This window comes from Cicer arietinum, chromosome 7, assembly GCF_000331145.2.
Source record: "Cicer arietinum cultivar CDC Frontier isolate Library 1 chromosome 7, Cicar.CDCFrontier_v2.0, whole genome shotgun sequence".
Classification (NCBI taxonomy): Eukaryota; Viridiplantae; Streptophyta; class Magnoliopsida; order Fabales; family Fabaceae; genus Cicer; species Cicer arietinum.
Window position 1 is genome coordinate 56,775,360 of NC_021166.2, and position 14,447 is coordinate 56,789,806.

Genomic DNA, 14,447 nt, shown 5'->3' on the forward strand with positions numbered 1-14,447 from the left:
TAAGAATTACTCCATCTGTTCCCCAATGAATAATCTATTTGAACATTTCTCATTATCATAAATGTATAATAAAAGATATAAACTTAAAAGTAATACAAGTAATATTAATTTAAGGAGAATTTGGAATATTCTTCTTTCACTTTAAATGAAATTTGGTATTTTAATTTTAATTTGAGATGTTTGAATAGAAGATTTAAAACAATTTAATATATACGATAGTCAATATTATACCCAAAAAAAGAAGGAAAAAAAAAAAATATATATATATATTATAATATACTGTACAGCTGGAAATTTGAAAATGAAAATAGTTATAGAAATTAGAAAGTGTCCCCCACAGGCCACATGTATGCTTGTATTATGCACATGGATAATATTCATAAAATATAACTGAAGACAAATTCCTTTGTATCAATAAACTTGACTGAACTATACTCTTATCATGGAATCCAAACTCACAAGTAACTGCCAAAAATGAAAACAGATTAAGAACAAAGAAGACTAATGAGAAAAATAAAAAATTAAATAAAAGAAAAAGAGTCATTATAGAGCTAATTTTCAGTAAAAGAAAAGGGTTATTAAGCTAATGATACAACGACATTACAGAAACAGAGTTATATTCTAGCTTATTCTCTTTTATCTTCTTCTAAATCATCATTTGAATTTCCATTGCTGCCTTGTACTAGTGGTCTAGCATCTGGCACACTTCTAACATCCTTTGCTGAAATTGTCGATGGTTTTATGAGCGTCAAAGTAGTATCGTCCCTATCAAACTCTTCGCTCCCGTCATCACGATAAGCATATCTGTTAAGAACGGAAATAAATAAGAGCAACAACAGTGAGATAGAGATGAGGTATGTGGACATATAGCATAAAAGATAATAAAGCTCATCTTGCTATTGCATGCAGGCTTTGAAAATTCGATAACAAAAGGACGTAAAGATGGGAGCATGGTAGGAACTTTACCGTGTGGAATTTTGAGATGGTGCCCAGAGAACACAGATGACACACAGGAGAGAGTAAGACAGAACTTGCCAAAAGGCTGGGATGATCCAAGCATTTTGCCATTGCTCATTGTATATATCATTTGATTTGAAATACAGCTGAAAGAAAAGTAGAAAGTAGTAAGCACTAGAAATAACTAAAATTTGTTGATCATCTACTTTGCAGAACATTTCCGGATCTAGTCTTGATAACAGCTCCATATGTAACACTGACACTTTAGATTGAAGTCGTGTCAGGTGTCCGAACACAGACATGACACTAACAAATGTAGTTACATTTAATTACTTTAATTTTTCCAAATTATTATTGTTGTTAATGTGTCAGTGTCGTGTCTAGTTTTTGTGTTTGTGTCAATGCTCCACTCCATAGACTATTTTCAGCTTATTTTCATAGACTCTCCAAAATAACTATTGAAAACAACTCATAACTTATATGAAAACAATTTTATTTTATTTTATCTTTTGTTACAGAAATAACTTATAGATAAAAACTTATGCTATAAGCGCTTAATTAAGCACTTTTGAAGGCCTTAGTCTAGATTACAGCTCCTTTTTATTTGTTCATAGCATCTGATTTCATAGATAACATAAACCAATGAGCTTGACTCAACTATCGTAATTAGGCCTAGTTAGCATAGAAAGTAATTGAAATTTGTTTCTGCTTGTGAAGTACCTCATAACATATCCATCCCACAGATACAACAACAGCTACTGCCAAAGCATTGGTGAACTTCCTATACATATCCAATTTTATCATCATCCTTCTGGCCTGTCACATTTCATGAGCAGAGAAGAAACAATATAACATTGTTAATTTGTTATCATAATACTAAAAATCACGACAAATGGAATTTGCACACAAAAGCTATAAAGCAGAACAGTGAAGTAAACTATATCGTGATAGTATAGCCGTGGAGATGAGTACCTGAAGCTTATTTAAAGTTGCAGACAGTGAAGTGAAAATCCAAAGAATGAAGAACACATCTAATACTGCGGCAGGAAGAACCAAAAAAAGTTTTGCTTTTCCAGAAAGATCGCTTATTGCACCGACATGTTCAACCATTTCAAGCACTTCAGATGCAACAAAGAAGGTTCCACCGAGCATAACCACCTTCGATGTAAGGCCTCCGAGGGTAGGTCTCACAACACCATAGCCCATCGAAACGATTAAAATGATCAACCGTGCCACTGTTCTTTTAACAGTTCCAAAGGTGACGGCCCATATGGTTGTCCCGGTTGGCCTGGTTCCTGTCTCGCTAAATTCAGCATAGTCGAAGTACCATAGAGCCATCTCAAACATGCCGAGTGTTATCACTAGCGTTATGCAGTTCTGCAGTGGGAATACTTCCCTCCAAAATCTAACATATTGAAAGAACCAAAAGATACCAAGCAACACATATGCAAAAGACATGAACTGGAAGAAAATTTTCATCGGCGCCATTCTACCGGGAAGATAACTGGAAGGATTCTTCCATACAGTTTTCCCTTCTACAACCAATTCCTTAAGCCTTGTATCACAATGAATGAAATACAGATTATACATCCCAGTTTTTGTGATCTGTATAGATTTCAACGGCAGCTCTGCTACTTCATCATCCGTATCAAAAGTGACACCGTAAACTAGAGGCCAATCTGGATTCACCGCAGAAGGGCGATGAATGACCTGTCCTTCATTGCACACGCCGAGTTTTGCCAGATCACCAGTGCAACAGACAGCCCTTTGACCCCCGTAGGCCGAACCACCAATTGTCTCTCTATCTTCTACTTCAAAAACAACAGCTTGAATCGGCCATGAGCTGAAGTTTGCTAATTCCTTGTTTCTTCGGAATGTGACTTTATCAAACCTGGTTTTCACATTACAACACCAAAACCAAATCAACAAAACAATATCAAACATCAGCATAATTGCCATGACACAATGAAAACTAAACAATGGCTATCAGTTTTTAGTATTGACAGGTTCCAAAGGAAACATTTTTCATCAGATTCCTGAAAACTCTGGTTTCTGAGTACCCCAGCAAGTTCAACTTTTCAAATTAGACAAGTAATTTTACATTTCACACATTGAAATAAATTGGGGATTTCAGCTATAACAATTGCTACATTTAACCAACAATCTCACACCGGACACTTTTAAGAGTCCCACATTGAATGAGATATGACCTCAAAAATGTGTTTATAAGTTAGAGGAATCCCTTACCTTACAAGTGAACTTCGTATTGTTGATTTAGACCCAACTCAATTTAGACCCAACTCAAATTCTAAGATGATATTAGCCTATCCTAGATTCATTCGGTCATCCACTTTCGGTCACTCGAGTCACACTCCAAATGTTGAGTCCTAGGCGTGAGGACGTAAGTGAGACACATTCCACACCTTAGAGGCCAGTTTTGTCGGGTTTGAATGAGATATGGCCTAAAAATATGTTCATAAATGGGAGATATCACTCACCTTACAAGTCAATTTTGTATAGTTGAGTTAGATCCAGTTCAAATTCTAAAATAATATCAGAGCTTATCCAAAATCCATTAACTCGCTCCCTATCAACTACTCGTGTCACACTCAGGTGTCCTGTCCTAGGCATCAGGGTATAAGCGAGAGACATTTTTCACCTTACAAACTGGCCCGACCCAAATTCTAATAAACACAAACACACACTACACTAAAAAAACAGAATACCAAAATTCAACAAACAGCTAAAATAATTCTAAATCTGGCATGATGTACCGAAAAGAATGTAATGAACAAAAAGGTTAAAAAGACAAGAAATTTAACCCAAAAAAATAAAAATAAAAATCCCAGAAAGCAATGTGAAGTGAAATGACCTTATGAAAGAGTCGCCATTTGAGGGTGAGAATGAAGTGTCATTGAAATTGGGGGCAGAAGAGTAAATTCCCTCGCTGCCTCCATGGACGACAAAGGCGTTACCTTTGGCAGAGAAACTCTCACCTCTGTAATTATGGACAGAAGCTTCTGTGTTCAGAGATATCATCATCAGCAACAGAATCGTAAGAACTTTGACCCGAAACATTTTGGAGAGAGAAAAAGTGTTAGAGAGAGAAAAAAGAGGGTTGTTGTGGATCTGTGGAAATGAGAAGTGAAGAATGGGTTTGTTTAGAGTGAAGTTGTGAGAAGAAGAAGAGGAAGAAGAAAAGTGTGTGAATCTGTTGGGGAGTGTATTAATTAACGAAAGAGATAAAATGGGTTTAACTGAGGTAGATCAGTGAAATGGAGAGTGATTAAGGGCATTGCATGCATCATTATTAATTATGCTTATGAAACTCACTAATATTATCAAAGTGTGAATGCTCTCTTTTTTTATCATACAATCACACTATAATTTTTTTTACAAATCCATCGAATCAATTTACACAAAATAATCCCTTTTCTTTTTATTTTTAAATATGGACTCATAGTTTAGTTATTTTTGTTGGGTATTGAGTTAAATTTTTACGTGAAAAAATATTTAAATATTTTATTTTATTATAGGTTTAATTTATTTAAGTAGAAAGAGATAAATACGATAAAGTTATAAGAAGAGAATATAGATCAATTACCAAATCGACAAAGAAGAGAGAAATCATCAATTTAGTTCTTAAAATGACATTTTTTCATCAATTTAATTCTTAAACTATTAAAACCAATTAAAAGGTTCATAAACTATTTCTCCATCTATTAAATTAATATTTATGTTAATTGTATATGTTAATTGACCGTTAATAGTTCTTAAACTATGAAAATACTTCAATATAGTTCCTAACATATCATATAAAACATCAATTTAAACCTTCAAAATTCAAATTAAATGATATTAACATTCTTGTTTAATTGAAAATTATGAATGAGCGAATGAATCAACTTGAACACATCAATCAAACACGATTAGATCATCTACTTCAGATCAATACATGCATTAGTTCTTTCTTCCCTTTTTTTAATTTTTTAAAGAACTAATGAGAGATAAATAGGAGTAATTGAACAGTTTTGGAAACAATGTGTTATTCTAAATTGTTACTATGAAGTTTGAGTTTCAGAATGTCAAGCCTAAGTGAAATTAATCTCTCATCCAAATTAACTCACTACTTTAATCTAATATATATTTAATTAATGTAATCTAAATGTTTAGCACTCACCTTAGCTCCTTTGAGTGTATGATTGTCTCAGCTTTTATTTGTGTTAATTTATATATCTGTTATAATTTGATTAAATTTATGGTTAACACTCACAAGAGATGAGATAGGTGTTTAACAAAAGATATATAAACTTGAAGAATTAAATTATTGTTTTATATGATAGATTATAGACTATTTTGAAGTTTTTAGATAGTTTAGAGACTATTAACAATCACTTAACGAATGTAATTAACAAGGAACCAATTTGATGGATGAAGAAATCAATTAGGAATCATTTAGTTGATTTTAATAGTTTAAAGATTAAATTGGCGAGTAATGTTAGTTTAAGGACTAAATTGACGATTTATTAATTACTTTTTTAACTAAATGTCCAATTAAACTAATATATTGTTCGACTTGCATATATATTTTTAGCATGAGAGTGTTTGTAAATATTTATTTTAAGTAATATTCAACTTTCAATAACAAAAATTAATAAAATATTAATAAATCATCATGAAAGCAATACTTTATCACCAATATGGTGTACCTCATTTGATTAAACAACACTGAATTTGTATAAAAAAATCAAGTCGATTATCATTTTACCCATTTTATTTTTTTATTTTATTTATTTACAAGAACAAAACTTATTTCATTTTAGCATGAATAATGTGAGTCATACATGTTGGACCCAAATAAAAAGTTTGAGAACTAGCGTAAGACTTTGACACTCTAACAAGCATATGAACAATAAGGTTCGCTTGTCTCATGATGAAACTAATCATATAGTTTTGATGAAAAGATAACAAGATATTACGCGTCAATAACAAACCAAACTCAGTTACATTTTGAAGTCTTTTATTGATGCCATCAAGTATTGACTTACAATATGTCTCGATGGTAACTCTTTGGAATCTTAGTTCATGCAACCAAAAAATAATTTCCAAAACACCAAATGTTTCAGCCTCTTTTGGTAATAAATATGCGTCTCTCCACAAAGTTTTCGCTTTGACAAGTTCGCCTTTACCATTATGCAAACACATGTCAATGCCGAATTGCCCTTGCTTTTGGAATATTGCAGCCTCAATGTTGCACTTAAATTCTCCTGAAATTGGCTTATTCCACTTGATTGGACCATGCAAATGTTGTTTTTCAATTCTTCCATGATATTGTAATACGTTGACAAGACACTAAGTACACCGTTTCTACTTTTGCTCCAAACTAAAGAGTTGTCTTGAGTAACATCACAAACAAAGTGACATACTCTTTATAAGACTAACTCCTTGGGTCCTAAAAATAGTCTTTACAATCACATAATTCCACTCCATGTGATTATGGTCAATGAGATGGTCCACACACATATTTTCTAATCCTGCAGCAATAGTTGTTAGAACAAAAGGACTATCGCTCCCCTAAGCCACTCATCAACCCACACTTTCACCAATTTACCATTACCCACTTTCCATCTAGCTCCCATTATAACAACAACATGAGAAGCATGAATGCTACGCCAAATATAATTAGGATTATGACCTAAACGAACTCCCATAAAATCTAATTTTAGATAATATTTAGCTTTGAAGATGCAAGAAACAATAGCATCATGGTTGATTACACATTCTTAAAAGAGCAAAAACTTTAAACATTGTCAATGGCTTAATTTAACTAGTTTTCTATAACAAAAAGGCAATATTTAGTTAATTTAATTAATTCATAACATCTTTTTTTAAATAAAAAAATGTTTAAAGCGTGCAATCTTATATTTTTTTTTTATTTTTTCAATAATAATAATAATAAGTAAAAGAAATTTTATATAGTTCGATTAACTTTTCTTGGATACTTTAAAAAAAATTATTTATTTATTTATTTATTTTTCAATATAAATAATTTTTTTAACTATGTAAGTATTTTTTTTTCAAAGACATAAGCTATATATTATATTTGTTCTTAAATATTAGATTCTCTTAAAAAATTGCAAGTCCATTTTTATAAGACTGATATTTTTAATTTTTTAAGAGTATTTATTATTTTTTTATCAATATATCTTTAATTATTTTACATCTAATCAACCATAAATATTTTGAAGGAAACAAACTAAATTTTTCTTTTAAAAGATAAACTTGTAACACAATATTAAGTGTCATCCAATTTAATAGTACTACAATTTTTTAAGAGATTAAAATATATATACAACTAGAGTAAAATTATTCAACAACCAATTATCATTTATCAACACATCAAATAAAAAACTGAAAAATAAAAATTATTTAATATATTGACAAATTATAATTGATTGTCATTATATTGACGATGTATAAATGTATAGTTTTTAATCTCATTCTCTTAATTCTCATAATAATTTAATCAAATACAAATAAAAAAAAGTTCTATATTTAATGACGGAGTTGGTACAAATAATAATTCATTTAAAAAATTTCACCTCAATATCTATATCTATAGTATAAAAGTGTAGTTATTTCTTTTAGTACGAAAATGTGATATTAATTACTGTAAAAAAATAAAGAACAATAAGTATGCAGATATGTTATAAAAAGATTTAACACCGTGGTCTAATGATAATCAATTAATGTGTTCTCCTAAAAACACTTCTCCTTAATGAATTTTATTTAAAGTAAAACTAATTAAGTGCGTGTTGGTTTTTCTAAAACTTTGGTTTGTAAAGTCAAAGACGTAGGGAAGGGGGAGGGGGAGGCTAGGACTGGGAACGGTTTTGGTTGTGTGGGTTGTCTTTCGTCTTACGCACGGAACTACTCTTAACTAATTAATTAATAATCGTAAATGACAAAGGTTGTCGGTGCCCTAAATATTGCAATTGTTGTTTAGGCTTTTTGGATGGAACCGTCGCTTTGATCCCTAATAAATATTTGATATTAAAAATAGACAATTTAATAATTTTGATTAATATTCTATATGAAATTTAAAAAGTTAATTACACTTAATTAAATTTTTTAATACTCTGATTTTTTTTGTTTTGCTTTTATCAATTATAACAAGAAAATGAATAATCATAGTATTGATTACTCGGATTAATTTAATATTACACAAGAAATTTCAACAATGTTTTGATCAAAATAAAAGAAAGTAAAATAAAATAACTGAAGAGCCGCTATAATATTTGCGGATGAGTGAGTGTGGTAGTTCACCAATTGTCAGTCCATGTCAAGGAATTCCATTCTTTTTCTCATAGTTCCTTTCAGATCTGAAGCATCCCTTTCTGCTTTCTGTGCCTACAATATATCACATTTCCCACTCATTATAGAATACTTAAACAATTTTTTGCTTCCATAAAAACAAATTGAAGGACTGCATGCATGCAACTAATTCCAAATCATAACAGAAAACCAATGGACTAAAAACATAATTTATTCAAACCCTTTTACCATAAGAAAATTTGTCAAGTTTAATAAAATCACTAGATTATAGCCTAAGATTTTAATTTTTAAAGCAGGATTTTTTATTTGGTATTAAATCTAAAGGAATTTATCCAATTTTGGATTATCTTGTTGCTATGTAGATATGTTAAAATTTTGTTTAGTTATATTGGGTCTATGAATCATCAGTGTAAATGGTTGTGACATTTTTCTGTGTAAATGTGAGACCTCTGGTCTTCACATAGCAAAATACTTATGGTTTACATAATTATGAAACCCTTCTATGTATCAAGTTTTCAACATTTGACCAAAAATCAGAACAATGAAGCATTTCAATGAATGCAATAGCAAAATACTATCTTACTGCTAAGGTAAGCATCAAATCAAAGCCTAAGAAAATGGATACCAGCCAAGAAAAGCAGGGTGTGGAAGGGCTTCTCTCAATCAGTTTATTATGCCACAGGCCCACAACCATCCAAATAAAGAAAACATCTTCGAGGATCCCTAATAAGTAGTACTACCTTAGTTTATCGATTTTGGTAAGAGTCAATACATAAATAAATTTGACTATGCCACAATCCAAATGATTGTGAAATATGAACCATTAGTTTATCGATTTTATTTCTCTAGTTCATTGTCATATTAGGACAGACAATTTAGTACTGTAAAACTCTCGCAATTGGCCCAAGGTAAACTCGGATTCTACAAAATGAAATTTTGACAATAATAGGCACCTTGGCAATGAATGCCCATGTCACAAAATTGTATTACTTGAAGGGAGGGCAAAAACAAGATGACAGAAAATAGACAAAGAATATCATATAGAAGTTCAATTTAGGAGTGTTTACCCTCAAGATTTCTTCTGTAGGAACACGAGTCATATGTGGGGGAAGTTCCTCCCTCTCCATGTCCTGTACGTTGAAAGACGATTGTAAAACTGAGATTAAAGAGTAGGAAGAGTTTCAAATGCAAAGTGAAATAATTAGCAATCATACCAGCTCACCAATTAGAACAACATTCTCCCCACGGATTACATAAAGACCCAGAGGGATGTCGCAATACAGATCACCAACAACAACCCTCTCACAGGCACCCTCAAGAACAGCATTAGCTGCAAGTTATTGATAGGAACTGTTAGAAACTCAACCTATAGCATGTTAAATCATTACATAATTGGAGAAGTTGTTACCAAATTGATCAAAAGAGCGAAGTGTCCCCATGAGCTTTCTACCATCTCTTAGCAATATAAGAAGTTTCTCTGCAACAACAATTTGTGTCAGCTCATATATGAAATATAAAATCAGTTTCACCTCCATTGTAAACCAAGATTTATTTACCACTTCTAATTGGTTTCATCACTTTTGAATAATATATGAATAAAATCCATTTCAGAAAGGGTTCTGTGCTAGACATATCAGAAACAATGTAACGATAAGAGACTATTCATTCACTAAAATTACAATTTGAAAGCATAGCCATTAATTTGCCTCTTCAGTTCAAGATAAAAAATTGTCATAAATCATCAATTTATCCCAAAATATGTGTTTGTGTGGTTTTGCAGTGACAAAAATTGATTTCAATTGAATTGATTATGTAAAATTGATTATGGCTACAAAGTGAGTTGAAGGTAAAGTGATTTATGTTTGGATACATTCATGTAAAAGTGAGTTGAATACAAAATTTGAGACTAAAAATCAATTCTAGATGCAAAAGCTCCAAATACTAGCTTCAAATTAGAATCAATTCTAAAAGCAAAATCAACTCTACTCCTTTGAATCAATTTTGACTCCTTAAAAAGTGGAACCAAACATACACTTAGTCAATACTCAATACGTAAAATCACATAATTGGTTTTAAATCTCTAACATAGTAATGCACAGGAACACCTAAACTTGTGCTGAAACCTAAACTTTTATATCGAAGAATAGATGCAACAAAAATCAAACTATAGATCACATCATCATAGAGGTTTGATACAATGTCATGAACCACCAAGTGATAATGTGAAAGCTCATAAATGGTTTTATATCTAACACATGACAATTGTTAATAGCGCAATCTTAAGCATCCGCTTCTTCAGGAATTATTAGAGATTTATGGCATTAACAGGTATAACAATTAAAGAGGTCTCGAAATTGCAAAAAATTAAAGAGATCAACCATTGAGATGTTCACTTCCCCTTACCCTACGCGTTACAAATGCCAATCAATCCTCACAAACTACAATTCTTATTTTCACTAAAAACTCGAGTTTGGATCCTCTCAATCCATATTTCTCTCAATCTTTGTCAATTATCTCCATTTATTTTAATTTTACTTTTTGTTTTCAATTTTTTTTTCGTTTGATCGAAAATTTATATCGTACGGATCATGCATGTAAAGTTTTGCACAAATTTTAAATCATTTGATATGTTATTGAGATATATCAAAATTAATGTTTTATACACTTTTGTTGAACGCCGTCAATCTTCATGAGTTTCAATAGCATATCAAATGATTTTAGATTTGTGTAAAATTTTAGATGCATGGTCTATACGATATAAACTTTCAATCCAACAGAAAAAAATAAATAAAAATTAAATTAAATTAAAAGAAATAGAGATGATTGACAAAGATTGAGAGGATTCAAACCTAAAAACTCTGGATATCAAGCTAATCAATCATATTCCCTATCTTACCACCAGTTATGATTTTTACTTTCTAGATTCCAAATATTCAGCAACTAAGAATTACCATTATTACCTTCCAAACTCATTCAAGCTATTTGTCAAAACAACTCAATTCCCTAATTTCATGTAGGAATCATGAAATATTTTGCATTTACATGTCCAATGGTCATCTAGACATCTGCTATCAGTTGAAAGCACCGCGTCCCTCCCAAGTCACAACATGATCTATCTATTTTCTGTTTCCTAATGACTCATGGCAGAATTTCATATCTCTATTTCATGACATTTTCCCCACATCCATGCAATCTTGCATGGGTTACATGCTACAAAGCACTAAAACAAACATCATACACGATACTCGGTAACCAAATGAAAGTGATTGAATATAACCACATGTGTTATATGTATCAAACACCCAACACGCCTTCCATATGAAGTGTCAATGCTACATAGGTTACCCTTGATCTTTACCAATTATTATAATTAAAACATTAGTCAACAAAAAAATAACATGCAAAAGCCCAAACTCTCCATCCTAAATATCTCACTCTTGTCCAACCAAGTTCACAACCTTTTGACAGTAAAAAATTACACACACATAGAAAAATAAAGCCATGTACATGGAGAGAGAGAGAGCGAGAGAGAGAGAGAGAGAGAGAGAGAGAGAGAGAGAGTTCTTACTGTCAAGATAACTAGCAAGTGAAGTAGAAAGATAGATATCTTCAGGACCTGCCCAAGACATTATGCTTTTTCGGTATCACAAAAATCACCAATTTTTTTTCTCTACTAACCACACCAATGGCATTGCCAGCACAAATGCAACTCTGGTACTTAACCCCAAATCTCTTCAAAATAGAATTCCCAATTCCACAATAAAAAAACCTAACTTTCCAGAAATTAATTAACGGAATGAAGAGAGCTCAGGTTTCAGATTCGAAATCACAAAAGGTGATTAAAAGGGTCGTCTTATGAAGACAGATGGAAGTAGGCGGTTTGGAAAAGAGGATAAAATTGAAGCCCCTTTGAGATCCAATCGCAGCGAAAAGTTGAGTTTTTGAAACAGAAATTATTTCTAGGGTTTGGAATTTGAGATTTGAGATACCGCTTCGGCCATCGATTTTGTTCATTATTAAATTTATTTATTATTTATTATGAGTGTTGTTATTTTGAAATACAAATTTTATTTCATAATTAATATCAATTAACCTACTAAAATATTAATACTACGTTCTAAATCATAATTAATTAATAATTTTTAATATATATTTTATCAAAAAATAATAATAATTTTTAAAATATATATTTATTCTTTTAAATTTAACTCAATTCTCATTTTAAATCATTTAAATTTTTGTGATCATTTAATCGTTAAGTTGCATTCAATTTGTAATATTAACTTTTAAGTTATATTAAATTTACGGATATGGTTCTTTAAGTTTAACAATTTTTTCAAAATTTTGTTATAAAATATTAAGATTTAATTAAAATATTGCAGTAAACTGATCGATTTTACTGACTACTTTTGCAAATGGAGGAAGTTGATGATAATTGATTGTGTGGATAAATTTTTATGTGGAGAAAATCAAGAAATGTAAACTATTTATTAGATTTGATGAATGTTTTTTTGGTTAAATTATTCTTTTAGTCATTTATCTTTTTTTTATATATTTCATTTTGGTCTCTTAATTAATTTTCATTCAAATTTAGTTCTTTAACTATAATTTCGTTAACCACTTTAGTCATTTTCACTAATTTTAATAAAAAACGTTAACTTGAGCTTAACTAAGTCACTCATAATCAAAATTAAGATTTTCATACACTCTTCCTCCTCCTTCTTCTTCACAGAGCTATAAAATCAAACGAAGCCACCTATTTGAAGTCATCACTATATGCTTATGTAAAATAAAACAAAATCATTTATTTGTAACTATTAATATGATTTTCTTGTTGTTTCTAGTATCCCTCATTGTTCTTCTTCTTTTTATTCTTTATTGAATTTGGAATCATTTGTAGAAACATAAGGTTCAATGAAAAATCATGAACTAATTTTTCCTGATCTTATTATTCGTAAATGTGTGTTGGAGATTTTTTCAAATCTTATTAAAGTGTTTTTCGTTGTTATGAATTTAAGTTTTTTATGGGTTTGGAGTTTACTCATTTTTTTATTATGAATTTATGAATTTGTTAAAATGTTTTTTTTTTTTTTTTGTGGATTTGAATTTGTTGTGTTTCTCATTTATCTCACTTATTGAATTCTGAATTTAGGATTGAAATGAGAAGTATAGATTGGTTGTTGTTTTCTTTCTTTTGTTAAAGTTTTATTTTTCTAGGTTCAAATAAAAAGATGAGGAGGAGGAGGTAGGGATTAACTTAACCTTTTTTTTTTCATGAGTTCAAGTTTGCATGTATGTTCAACTTAACATTTTTTTGACTAATCAAACTATAGTTAAGGAACTAAATCTAAACGAAATTTCAAAATTAATAAGGGGCAAAAAAAAATAAAAAATCAAAAGAGTAATTTAGTTATATTTTTTCGAATAATTAAAATGAGAAAAATATATTATTGTCATATTTGATATCGTTTTTAATGATCATATATTTTTAAATTAAAAAAACAAAACTTAAGAACTTAAATGATAATTGAGTTAAATTTAAAAGAACATAAATCTTTTTAAAAAATATTAATTAAAATTATTTTACAACAGTTTCAAAAAGATTTGAACTCATTACTTTGAGATTTATAAGACTGTGCTCTTATGACTTTGCTGACATCTGAAATGTAAATGACCATTTTTACCAAATTTTTATTGATAAAACAGTTCGAATATACATAATTTAATGAATATAATGAATCTTGCAATTTATTAATTATTAATCGAAGATAATTAACTATGATTTAAAAACCTCATTATATTTTGAGAGGTGCTATATGGCACATGACATATTGTCAGACGTGTCTGTTTCATAACTGAAGGGGGAGTAATTTCACTCTCTTTTCCATTTATTTTTTCTTCACATAATATTTAAAAAAAAAAAAGAAATTATGTCTTTTCTAAATAAATAAATAACAGTTAAAACCCTGATAAAATGAATATAATTCATTTATTTGAAATATCAATCATTAGATCTACATTAGATTAGTGCTTCAATTAATTTATTTTTATCAAGTTGCAGTACTCTGCAAATATTTACTTCATTGTAGTAGATACCAACCATTCCTAGAAAATTGGTCAACTTAAAAGTAGGTCCACTTGACACTACAATATAT

At 30.1% G+C, this 14,447-nt stretch overlaps 2 protein-coding genes across 3 annotated transcripts; both read right to left on the reverse strand.

Annotated features, from left to right (window-relative positions):
• Positions 1-405: 405 nt before the first annotated feature.
• On the reverse strand, positions 406-4,209 carry LOC101502191 (uncharacterized). The gene is made up of 5 exons (XM_004510468.4): positions 3,830-4,209; positions 1,930-2,848; positions 1,678-1,773; positions 967-1,103; positions 406-804 (listed from the first exon to the last, which is right to left on the reverse strand). Exons 1-5 carry the CDS (start codon positions 4,033-4,035, stop codon positions 627-629), a joined length of 1,536 nt encoding a protein of 511 aa, XP_004510525.1. The 5' UTR covers positions 4,036-4,209; the 3' UTR covers positions 406-626.
• Positions 4,210-8,138: 3,929 nt separating this feature from the next.
• LOC101501650 (sm-like protein LSM1B) lies at positions 8,139-12,298 on the reverse strand. Of its 2 annotated transcripts, none has more exons than XM_004510466.4 (5): positions 11,861-12,298; positions 9,701-9,769; positions 9,507-9,622; positions 9,360-9,422; positions 8,139-8,367 (listed from the first exon to the last, which is right to left on the reverse strand). In XM_004510466.4, the coding sequence occupies exons 1-5, from the start codon at positions 11,919-11,921 to the stop codon at positions 8,290-8,292; spliced, it is 387 nt and encodes a 128-aa protein (XP_004510523.1). In that variant the 5' UTR covers positions 11,922-12,298; the 3' UTR covers positions 8,139-8,289. The 2 variants fall into 2 exon arrangements, with proteins under 2 accessions (XP_004510523.1, XP_027192275.1); XM_027336474.2 differs by having other exon boundaries at positions 9,515-9,622; positions 11,861-12,064.
• Positions 12,299-14,447: the final 2,149 nt, after the last annotated feature.